The 13,032-nt window shown below is 43.1% G+C and overlaps 1 protein-coding gene across 3 annotated transcripts in view; it reads right to left on the reverse strand.

Moving 5' to 3' along the window:
- The window catches only part of CD109 (CD109 molecule), a 112,300-nt gene that overhangs the window by 58,030 nt on the left and 41,238 nt on the right, over positions 1-13,032 (reverse strand). For all 3 annotated transcript variants that reach the window (XM_084752387.1, XM_084752386.1, XM_084752385.1), the window contains exon 6: positions 260-299. In XM_084752387.1, the coding sequence (XP_084608513.1) occupies positions 260-299 (40 nt within the window). The remainder of the gene's footprint in view (positions 1-259; positions 300-13,032) is intronic.

Consider the following 13,032-nt stretch of genomic DNA (forward strand, 5'->3'; position numbering starts at 1 on the left):
GTTCTGCCTGCACAGATGCCTGCAGGCCAGAAGAAGGCCCCAGATATCTTTATAGATGGTTATGAGGCACCACGTGGTGGCTGGGAATCCGACTCAGGACCTCTGGAAGAGCAGGCAGCGCTCTTAACCTCTGAGCCATCTCTGCAGCCTGGCATTTTTATTTTAAACAGCATGTCTCTTGAAAAATTCTCATCTCCATAGAAAGGAATAAGTGGAGTTTTTTTTTTTCCTCCCTCAAAATAAATTGAAGAACTCTTACCATATTCTGCAACCTGAAATGATTGATAATACTGCTGATCCTATTGGGAAGAAAAGACAAAAACCAACTATGAGTTAATTTATTTTATCCTCTTATCTGCATAAAAACACTTAGAAAATTAATTTTGAATTACATACACAATGGTTAAAGGACTGACACGATTTATTTTCATCTGTGGACATTTATTTTTAGTCAACTGCAATATCAAGCTCGTGAGATGGAATTTTTCTTCCCAATTTGTTCATATAAAAATAAAGACAAATCATCTAACCACATCATTTAATCTGATTTGCATCATGTGCGAAACAAAGCTTAGGCTGAAGCGCTCACACACTTATGAAGCCATGACAACACTAACAGAAACTAACAACTAACAGAAAGTGACTTCGTTTGTTTGAAATATGACTTCTTAAAAGAAAAGAACTGAAATTACTCATAATTAAAATGTTTATAAATAACCAAGGAGACAAAGTTATCATGAACCAGCATATTCCACCTTCTTGTTCCTTGCATGCTTCTCCACTGTAGCATTTTTTTAAAGATTTATTTATTTATTATTATGTATATACTGCTCTGATTGCATGTACTCCTGCAAGCCAGAAGAGGGCGCCATATCACATTACAGATGGTTATGAGCCACCATGTGGTTTCTGGGAATTGAACTCAGGACCCTTGGAAGAACAGGCAGCGCTCTTAACCACTGAGCCATCTCTCCAGCCCCTCCATTGTAGCATTTAAATCAGTGCATCCTACCCTACTTTAGCAGGTAGCATTCATTAATCCCTTTTCCAAGACTCGCAAGAAAACAGGTCTCCTAATAAATACATCATTTTCTAACTTAGAATTCTAACTGCAGATTCTAAATAACAAAAACCTTGGCAAAATAGCTAAGTAACTTCACTAATGATCCTGCACTCTAAATGTAATCATCAATTTGTCATAGAGAGCAGAGCTTCAGCGATCAAACAGCAGCTTTCCCAGAAAGCACAACTCATCTAAAGTATCTATTTTAAGGGGCTTTGTTTTGTTTACTTGTTTGTTGTTTTAGTTTGGTTTGGTTTGGAAGGTCTTTTGGTTGTTTTGTTTTGTTTGAGGCAGGGTCTCTTGGTGTGTAGCCCAAGAGGGCCTGGAACACACTATACAGTGTAACCTAATAGTATAAGTGGTAATCCTCCTGTCTCAGCATCCACCGGGTACCACACCTGCCTCATATCACTTAGCTTTAAAGAATACATTACAGTTTACTTCAAAATATAAAACAAATCTCTATATGCTGAAAAAAATGGTTGTCTAGGTCTGGGATGCAGATCAGAGGCAGAGCACGCGCCGAGCGCAGAGCAGCAGTCTCTAGACCAAAGTGCCGATGCTGAAAGAAATAAAGTTGTTTAAATCCGGTTTTAATATCATTTAAAGACTATACTAAGTAGGGGATGGAGAGATACTTAGTGTTTTAAGAGCATCCGATGCTCTTCCAAAGGGCTCAAATTTGATTTCTGGTACCTACAATCAGGTGGCTCACAACCAACTGTAACTCCAGCGCCAGATTCAGTCCCCTTTTTTGCCCTCTGTGGGCACCTGCACACACACACACACACACACACACACACACACACACACACACACACACACTTAATCTCCTTACTGGAGATCTCCACTTCCTATTTCAACCATTTGCATGTCATATCCAGGGATATTAGAGGCTGTATGTATCTGACTCACTATACTTGGTTATCTTCAAAACCCAAGAAGGAAACTGCTGCCTGACTTTTCCAGGAAAGTATAAAATTCAAATCTGCCCCAAGTTGAGCCAGCACCAACAGCCCAAAATCTGCCTGATATATCGAGGTGAGTAAAATGAGTTTATTAGGAGTTGCTTATGGCCTGATAGATGACTAGAGAGAGACAGCTGCATTTTCTAGAAAGTTTTGCCTCCACTGCTACCACCAAGTTCCTATATTGTAATAAGATCACAGAAGAATCGGTACAAATGTGCATTCAGAGTCCGACTCAGTGTTAAAAAGTAGCTGCAGGCTCAGACAACAGAGTGCTATCCCGGTTTAAAAAGCAGAAATGAGCCAGGCGTGGTGACACACACTTTTAGAGCCAGCACTCTTGAGGAAGGGGCAGGTGGGTCTCTGAGTTCAAGGCCAACCTGTTCTACAGAGAGCCCTGCACGAAGAAAGTCTGTGTCAAAACAACAAAAAGCTTTGTAAGTCGCTACACCAAGCATGGACACTGTAAAGCACAGGCAAAGCCAGACTCCAGGAAATGTTCTGTGTTCATTTGTACTCCGTCTTATCGGGGACTCTGATGGTCTCAGCACAGGTGCCCGCCCGTGTGGAGAGTCTCGTGCTTTGTAGCAGCCTGGCACAACAGAACAGCAGGATGGCGGCGTCCTACAAGGGCAGTCACTGCGAATAGGACCCAGAGTACTAATCTCTCTTCAGTAATTTACCTATTTTGCCTGATTTGCTGATAAACAAATTTAGTCTTCAAAATAGTTGCTTTATGACTGAGGCCCAAACAAATAAGCACAGCCGGGAGAGGAGGTGGCTTACCGTTTAGAGCACTTGTTCTTCCCGAGGACTCGGATTCGATTCCCAGCACCCACGTGGTGATTCACAACCCTCTGTAAGTCCAGTTCCAGGAGATCCAATGCCCTCCTCTTACCCCCAGGTTCTCCTAAACGCCCTGGATTTGTTTTTATGGGCGGATCCTCCTCCCAGGAACCTCCCCGCGCCGTTCGGGATGTCCCTTCGCTCCCACAATGCCCTGCGCCCTGTTTAGCGTAATCATTTGCTTTGCTCCCTCCTCTTTGGCAAACTGACATCCTTAGAGCACAGAGGCTGGCTAGCTCAGCAGGCGGCTGGTGGGTGAAAGCATCGTAAACACGTGTAAACCAGTTCATTCTTGTCCCCAGGCCAGTTGCTGCAGTACTCAGGGTCCCTCAGTTACCCAACAGTATCTCCAAATAGCTTTCACCTATAAAGGGCCAGGTTATCTTGAAGAAGTGAAGAACTGTGTTCTCAGTTTCCGAGGGATCAAGGCCAGAAAGGAAAAAGCCATCATCAAAGGAAGCTCAAGAAAAAGAAGCCAAGCCGGTCCTGTCGTTATCCTTTTGTCATGATAAACTAAGAAATCATTCCATAGCTGAGTGCTGACAGCACACCTAATGTCACACAGCATTTTTCGCAAGGCGTTTACAAGTGACAAATTCAAATCAAGAAATAATTCCATTGTCGGGCTGGAAAGATGGCTCAGTGGTTAAGAGCACTGTCTGCTCTTCCAGAGGTCCTGAGTTCAATTCCCAGCACCCACATAGTGGCTCACAACCATCTGTAATATGATCTGGTGCCCTCTTCTGGCCTGCAGGTGTACATGCAGGCAGAGCACTATATACATAATAATAAATAAATATTTTTTAAAAAAAGAAAGAAAGAAAGAAAGAATTCCACTGTCCAAAGGATCTGGGAAACAGAAATGACTTTTGCAACAAAAATGAATTGTCATTTGGCTAGTCGAGAAGCTTGATCAGGTTTTCAATGAGTTTGATAACTTTTGTAAAACATTTTTATGAAATATATATTCAAACACGGTAGAAGAGAGCCAAGCATAGGGGCATACAGCTGAAATCTCACCACTGGGGAGGCTGACACGGAGGAATCACAAGTTTAAAGCAGACCAGCCTGGCTTCTAAAAGAGTTCCAGGCTAGCCTGGGCTACACAGTGAGGCTTTGCAACAAAGACAAAAATGGTAGAAAGTACTGGCATATTAAAGTTAATAACAATTTTGACAATTAGTAGCCATGTGTGCCACAAATAATCACACACACACAAAAAAATGTATTCTAAGTACTGTCAATGATCTAGCAAAGGAATCCACATTTTGCGGGGGGAGGGGGGCTGCAGGAGGGGGATGTAAAGGGCCAGACAGGCCAGACACTGAGCATGTGTGGAGGCCAGATGGTCCTCTGTCCCAACCGTACAACAGTTTCAACAAACTGAAAGCGCAATCAGTGTATCCTGAAATCTGGAATGGTAATCAATTCAACATTGTTGTTTTGCTCAGACTTGTTTTGCCTATCTGGGGTCTTTTATGGTTCCCTGAATTTTTACAAAGTCTTTGTTTTCCATTTCTGTGAAGAATATTATGCAGACTAGAGGATTGCATTCAATCTGTAAATTGTGGGAAAGGGGAGACCCTCACTCACTATTAATGGATTGCAAATTGGTGCAGCCGCTCTGGAAATCGGTGTGGAGAATTCCAAAAAGTTCAAGTTAAATCTAATATATCACTTCTTGGTATATGCCCAAAGAACTCAGCACATCTAAAAGCTCAGCCATAGCCAGGAAATGGAAACACCAACCTAAAAGGCCTTCAGTTGATGAATGGATAATGAAAATGTGGTACAGGTGCACAATGGAATACTGTTCGGCTATAAAGAAAAAGAAATGACGAATCTAAAAAAGATATATTGGCCAAATTCAGTGGTGCACACCTTTAATCCCAGCACTTAGGAGGCAGAGGCAGGTGGATCTTAGTTTGAGGCTAGCCTGGGCTAAAAATCGAGTTCAAGGGCAGCCAGGACTACACAGAGAAACCTTGTCTTCATCACGGTGCCTCTCTCTTGACCAGTCCATACTCACATACAAGTACATCTTACTGTCTTCTGAGGGCCTTTGTTCTTCCTAATCCTCATGCTTAATCCTATCTTAAATATCTTGACTATCCAACTCTGCCTCATAAAATGCTTTTAAAACTTCACTTAAAAAATAGCCAGGCACTAGTGGTACACCCCTTTAATCCCAGCACTTGGGAGGCAGAGGCAGGTGGATCTCTGAGTTCAAGGCTAGCCTGGGCTAAAAAAAAAAAAAAACTAAGTTCCATGGCAGCCAGGGCTACACGGAGAAACCTTGTCTCAAAAATAAATAAGTAAAAAAAAAAAATTTAAACTTTATTTATAGAGCCTAAATCTTAGGCTGGATTTAGTCTTCAGGTCATAGCATGCAGAGTCCTACTCTAAAAAAGGAATCAATTAAATTCATTTCCAAATTACTCTGTATTAGTTCTAGGAAACTAAACTAAGCTGGGATGAACTAAAAACAATGGCAAAACCAAGTAATTGATAGCCTCGTATTTTATGGGATATAAAATTTTCTTTGGACAGTTTTCATTAAATTGTAAAGAACTTAATACACTTCAAAATGAGTTCTTATGCTAAGTCTAACTAATCAAATAAAGCTATGCTTACTCTGTGCCAACCACTAGAGAGAGAAGCTGACCTACAGACTTAAACACTGAAATCTTCCAAGCAGACACTTCCCAGTAAAGAGCATACTTAGCTCATGAATTTCTTTTGAGCTCCTCTTTCCCCAATGGACCAAAGTGTTCATGGCAAAATGTCCCCATGGAAAGGACATACATCCACTCACTGTACTAAAAGTAAGATGCTTAGATTTTGGATTAAATACTCTAAATGTCTAGGACAGAAATAGAAAACAAAAAGATCCCAAGAGATACTCTCAGCAATTTCTGTAGTCTGCCTAAACTCCTGTCCCTGAATAAGTAACACATTGTGGGAACATATGTTGTGGAAATGAGACAAGTGAAGATGAAAAGAAAACATTATCTCACTGCCCCTCTTTTTAAAAGATGCTGTGACTAGGCTACATACAAGAAGCACATAAACTGCTGAAATCATCTTGTACTATTGAGACTTTTCCTTCTCTAAGAATAAAGCCCTCCAACTCTCCTCTTCTTTCTCTCCTCTCCTCTGTGTGTGTGTGTGTGTGTGTGTGTGTGTGTGTGTCTGTCTGTCTGTCTGTCTGTCTGTCTGTCTGTCTGTCTGTCTCTGTCTCTCTCTGTCTGTCTCTGTATGTGTCTCGCTCTCTCTCTGTCTCGCTCGCTCTCTCTCCTCTGTTTCTTGCTCTCTCTGTCTCTCTCTCTCTGTGTCTCTCTCTCTCTCTCTCTCTCTCTCTCTCTCTCTCTCTCTCTCTCTCTCTCTCTCTCTCCCTCTGAAAGTCAGAGGACAGCTTGTAGGAATTGGTTCCCAGACAAGAATATCAGGAGATAACAATTGAGATGTAATATGAATAAATTGATAAAATATATTTTTAAAAAGAGTATCAGGAGAATTCAGAGTGCTATGGCCATGACAGGCTAGGTTCCCTCATCCCACTGTATGGGCTCCACAGATCACGGTCACATAGTTACGCTTGGCACCAAGCACCTTTAACACTGGGCCATCGAGTCAACCCTGCAGTTACTTTCCATTTAAAGCTGGAGAACCTACAGTGTTTTCAGGTCCATACCTAAGGGATATTAAAATGGAACTGTTTCTGACTAGATTTTTGTTTCTGCCCCCAAGACAATGGATGTCAACTGCATCCACATTCCAAAGCCAAGAGCGAGACTCTCTGCAGGACTTATAAAGGAATTACAAAACCTAGTCTCTCAATTCTTACTTCTTCACCCATGTAGAGGATATAAAAGGGCCAGGGGGGGAGATAAACTAAGGAGAATTTTAGGAGAATGGATCCAAGGAGGTAGTACTGGCACACACCTCACCCCCAACTCAGAGGGGAGTTGCTGGCCCCTTACTTCAAGCCTAGGGAACGGTTCTTCACCAGAACAATCCAGAAAGCTAGCTGTGTCCCTGGGAATCTCTTCAAACTATCATGTGCACACTTTTGGAACACTCGGAAAACTAAAGGGAGCTTACGCAATGACCAACTACAAGGCACAGTAGGTCCAAGAGTATACGCTGTGCCTGGCAATGGTGGCGCGTGCCTTAATTCCCAGCACCCGGGAGCAGACACAGGTGGATCTTGGAGTTCTAGACCAGTCTGGTCTACAGAGCAATTTCCAGGACAACCAAGGCTACACAGAGAAATCCTGTCTCGAAAAACCAAAAAGAGAAAAAGAAAAAACAAAAGGAGCATATGCTGTGTTGGGGGTTGGTCTGCACCACCTGCATGCAAACAGAGCATTAGGAATTTCCCTCCGCTGGACTTACAGGAAGTTTAAGTCATCACAAGCATATTCTAAACAGATTGAAATAACTTCAGGCCAGGGGGGACCATGTCATGAGGAGCAGGAGGTGCACCTGCTGTAAGCAACAGGGGTTGTAAGAAGAAAAGCCTCAGTTCCTTTGAACTTAATGGCTCAGCAGTGGACAGCAGCTTGCTGGAAGCTAGAGACCTAATTTAAAAAGCTGATAAAACACTCCAGACTGCTTATCACTTACTTAACTTAGAAGTATGCAAAAATATACACACATTTGGCAGAAAAAAAGCAAGCAGATTTTTATGAACCTCACACACACACACACACACACACACACACGCACGCACGCACGCACGCACACATACAATCAATAGACAAAACAAGAGAGTTCCCAAAGATACCATTCATTCACATACATGTACACATACAGATATAAATATATACAGATATATAGACAATACATACAGACAATTAGACATGTAAACAGAGAGACAGGTTTTTGGATGAAGCAAATGGCTCCAACAACTGTTTAATTCTGTCTTGGGTTTGTTTTATCATCTAATACAAAGGTTCTCTATGAATGAAAAAAAAATTACCTCATTCAAGAATAGATACAATCATTACATTAAAAGGGAGTTACAGTAGGGCTATTGATTGTAAGTTCTTTCATTAGAATTATACCTAACTAGATGCTTTTGCCTGTTACAAGTTTAAAGCAGTGGTTTATCTATATGTTCATTATGAGTTCAAAGCAGAAGTTTTTCAAGTCAAGGTCTTTCTAAGAAACAGGTGTCTATCTTGTCTGGTATGGCTAACCATTTATTCTTTGGTTTTGAATTCATACGGTCTTTCTTATCGTGGTATACACCTGGGCCTTGTCCTTGAACTAAACCTAGAATGACTACATATCCTTAATTATTAATTTGCTTCAATCTTGTTTTCCATCTTGGTATAATTCACATAAAGGTTCCCAGAGCTCCTCGCAGTTTTTGCTTATACCGCAGGAAGGTTTTTTAATTACTTGAAGCAAGTCAGAAATTCTATAAAGTCATCATCAGGGATTATGAAATCATCCGCTCATATAAACAGAGCTATGTCATGAAGGCACATCCTCAATATAATCTACAGGAAATCTGCCCAGCAGAGTGAAGTAATAGGCAGTGAGGGTCTCTGGCATGCCAGATATATGAGACAAACATGGCAAGGCCGTCTAGCAACAATAAGCAGTGTTGAGGTAAAAAATCCCTGGGCTTTGCCTAAACCAGGGATCCACCCATTCGTCAGCCTTACAAAATGAGTGGGCTGCCTCCGGGAAGCTCGCCTGCTTGCTTTTGCCAGTCCAGCATGTAATTGCTCCCAGCATCTGGTGGTCCTGGGTTCTATAAAAAAGCGGGGTGAGCAAGCCATGGAAAGCAAGCCAGGAAGCAGCACCCCATCGTGGCCTCTGCCTCACCTCCTCCTGCCTGGCTTCCTCCAATGGTGAATTATAATCTGGAAATGTAAGCCAAATAAACCCTTTCCTCCCCAACTTGCTTTTTTGTCATGGTGTTTGGTCGCAGCAATAGAAACCCGAAGACTCCAGTATTCTGTGCATGCAAACTGTATTTTCTCTTCAACGACCACTGCCACCGGTACTCAAATCCAGCACATGGCGGCTCTGGAGTCTACAGCTGTCAGCCAGCTCAGAGCCTCACTGCATCTCAACCTCTCCCTCCACCTCCTTTGCTGCCCTGAGATCCCTTTTGGTCCGTCTCTGTACAACATACATTTATAGAGCTATGGCGAGTTGAACATTCTCTACCACACGCCCTCTGTTTTTCAGCATGGAAATCTGAAATCCAGCATTTATTTTCCCATAGTCCCTCAGCTGAATCACTAGGGCCCATGCCTGCAGCTCCCAATCCAGTGCTCTCTGCATTTGTGTGTGACACCTGGGGACCTGGAGCATCTTATGACTCCTGGTCCATTGCTCTGTACATTTGATACACGAAGCCTGGGATCTCTAAGGTCCTTGTGACTCTCAATCCCAGAGCTCTCTGTCACAACTCCTTAGTGTAAGGATGAGTCTTGCCATCTTCATACTTGTTCTGCCTGGTGTCGCCTCTGGTCTCGCACACGAGAGAAAAACCCCATGTTTCCGGCATCATTTAGATCCCTGATAACCTGGTTATGCTTGAATTCCGTTATCTATAAAATCTTCTTTCTCTTTTATTTTTGCCATGAAATTGGTAAAAAAAAAAAAGGGGGGGTATAAAAATAACATCATCGTATAAAAGTGTCACTGTATTTATGCTGACTTCTTTGAAGGAATGACAGTTTGTAAAAGGATTTGTCAAGTGACTGAAAATGTTTATTAACATTTACATTGCCCTTTCCTTGCTGTGTCTGGAGCCCAAACATCTGTGCTCTAACTGTCGTTACGATGTCTTTCTCTAGGAATTCCAACCCAGATCACGCAGAGTCATCATCAATGACGGACTTAACAAACAAGAGACACCCAGTTCCCACCAGGAGGCACTGACTCAGAACCAGCGAGCGGTGCAAGTATAAGAGCTCCATTCACCCATCCATCCATGTGACCATTTGTTCGTCTACTTCTTCAAGAAAAAAAAACAAAAATGAGCGAGCATCAGTCACTCTGAGGGAAACAAGATATGCCTTCCCTGCAAGGAGAGTGTGATCAAGGTGTTGGTCAAATATATTTACATGTAGTTTACAAACTGTAACAAACAGTATGGATTGAATTTTCAGGAAAATGAAGCTGGAGATGAGGTGAAAAAAAATAGAGTCAGATCAAGCAAGGCTTTGGGTGAGCGATGGTGAGACGCGAATCTTCCTCTGTGAGCAACCAGAAGTGTTTGGAAAGCTTTAAGCTGGAGGGCTAGCATGATGCAACTACTGTTTAGATTGTGGTTACTGCCGTGTGTGAGAAGGGTTGCGAGTAAGGAGACTAAGTGCATTTACAGATGCATGAGAGACAGTGATGATCTCCAGTGACGGCAGCTTTGACAGGGGACTGACAGAGGGCAGGAGAGAAAGAGGAATGCGTCTATCTGAAATGTACATAAGACTCAATGCCACGGAAGTTCATGGAGGCTGGAAAAGGGTGGAAGGTGAGGATAAGATGTCAAGGAGAACGCCAATGATAGCACAGCTGGCAGGAGGGTAGAATAACTCGGTCAAGTGGAAGAAGACTGAATTGGTAGGAGGAAGGTCACAGCGATGGTGCCGGGCTGGGACTCGGAGGCCTGAGTTGTCCTCTCGGAAAGACAAACTTGAGGCATTGGCATGTAGGTGGAAGGTGAGACCATGCCTATGGTTGGACTTGCCTAAAATGAATTATGAAATGAACTTAAAAGCAAACTTTGGAAAATGTCAATGTATTTGGGATAACAAATGGTGAAAACAAGAAAGCAGGAACCTTCAAGGCAAAGCTGGAGTGACTGGGAAATGAACGCAGAGAGATTAGACAACTGCTTTTCTTTTGGGGAGACTGACTAGGAAGAGACGGTGACGCCAGTGGAGGGGGACACAGAGTCAAAACGTTGTTGTTCATCATTTCAAGCTTGTCCCTCTTTTTAAAGATTTGTTTTACTTTATGTTTTTCCATTCTTGGTTTCTAACAGCGCAGACTCTTCTGCATTTCCTTTCTGTTTCTTCCCAAGATTGGCGGCATCCCAAACCTCTGGCTTCTTCTACATCTTCAGCTTAGGTTCCTTTGTCTCCTGGATCTTTCCATAAAAACCTAATACGCTGAATGAAATCTTTCACGTGGAAAAGAGACTAACGCCCTTCTGACTGAGAATTCAGCATTCTTCCTAGGGTCCGCCTTGTTATTTAGCGTCTTAAGGTCTGTGTATTGTAGGGTGGTTGTCCTGTACTATGTGGCTAATACCCGCTTATAATAAGTGAGTATGTATCATGCGTGTCTTCCTGGGTCTGGGTTACCTCACTTAGGATGATCCTTTCTAGTTCCATCCATTTGCCTACAAATTTCAAGATTTCTTTATTTTTCTAATAGCTGAGTAGTATTCCGTTGTGTAAATGTACCACAGTTTCTTTATCCATTCTTCTACTGAGGGACATTTAGGTTGTTTCTAGATTCTGGCTATTATGAATAAAGGTACTATGAACATAGTTAGGCAAATGTTCTTGTACGGTGGAACATCTTTGGGTATATGCCCAAGAGTGGTATAGCTGAGTCTTGAGGTAAACTAGTCCCAATTTTCTGAAAAAGCACCAGATTGAGTACACACCAGAAGCTGTTAAAGAGAAAGAAGAGGACAGAAGCCTACCATAGAGGTCCTCTGGAAGACTCCACTCAGCAGGAGATCCAAGCAGATGTTGAGACACACGGCCAAACTTTGGGGCGGAGCACAGGGAGTCTTATGGAAGAGTTGGGGGATAGAAGCACCTGGAGGGGTCAGGAGCTCCACAGGGAGACGAATGGAGCCAACAAATCTGGGCCAGGGGATGGGTGCTACAGAGACTGATGCGTCAACCAAGGACCATGCATGGCGAGGACCTAGACCCTCTGCTCAGATGTAGTAGATAGGCAGCATAGTCCCCTTGTGGGTCCCATAATATGCGGAGTAGGGGCTACCTCTGACATGGACTCTGATGCCAGCTCATTGATCACTTGCCAGGCCACAGGGGAAGAGGACATAGGCAGCCCAGATAAAACTTGATAGGCAGAGGTCAGATGATAGGGGAGGAGGGCTCCCCCTTTCTGAGGAATAGAGGAGGGGGAGAGGGAGATGACAGAGGGGAGGTGGGGTGGGAAGGTGACAAGGGAGGGGGGCTACAATCGGGATGTAAAGTGGACAAATGAAAAATGTTTCAAAAATAGAAAAGAAACAAAAATAAGACTCATGGGGCTAGTGAGATGGCTCAGCGATTGAGAGCACCGGCTGTTCTTCCAGCAGAGCTGAGTTAAAGTCTTAGAACCAACTTGGTAGCTCACAACCATCTGTACCTCCAGTGTCAGTGGATCCAACGCCCTCTTCTGGCCTCCAAGAGCATGCATGTGGTACAAAGGCGTGCACACAGGCGAAACATGCATACACACGAAACATACATTTATTTATTTATTTATTTATTTATTTATTTATTTTAATGAGGGTTTGGAAGGTGGCTCAGCAGTTCATAGCCCTGGATGCTCTTCCAGAGTCACAGGTTCAGTTCCCAGCACCCGCGTGGCAGCTCACCACCAGCTGTGCTCTAGGTCCTTTTTCTGACCTCTGGGAGCGCCAGGCATGCACACGGCGTACACGTACACATGCGGGCAGGACACTCGCGCATATGAAATAAGATTTAAGTTAATTAAAAAGAAAATTAAAAGTAAAAAAATCAATATCATTATGCCTCATGAGGCCAAGGTAAACCAACTGGACAGGGGACGGCTAATCCCTGATAATATGCTAAAAGATTTGCCTGGATACCGGCTGTCTGGTAACCTATATATTAAAATATGAATCTCCGGGACTCAGGTCCACAGCTGAAAGCGTGGTTATTGTGGCCAAAATGTGAGACACCCCTGGCAACAAAGTAGTGTGACCCATACACTTCCCTCAAACTATCTAACAGAGATGTAAAGTCCCCACCAGTGAACAAAGCAAGGCCTGATGATACTGAAATTAAACCAAAGGGCTCACGCTTAAAAGCTGCAGCAACGGCCACATAAAACTAATTTAGTTTTAAGCAGAAGCTGAGAAGTAGCAGGAGATGGAGCTTGATGTCCAAACCTCATGAGAACAGTGCGGCCCTC

Source organism: Acomys minous, assembly GCF_964271855.1.
Source record: "Acomys minous genome assembly, chromosome: 13".
NCBI lineage: Eukaryota > Metazoa > Chordata > Mammalia > Rodentia > Muridae > Acomys > Acomys minous.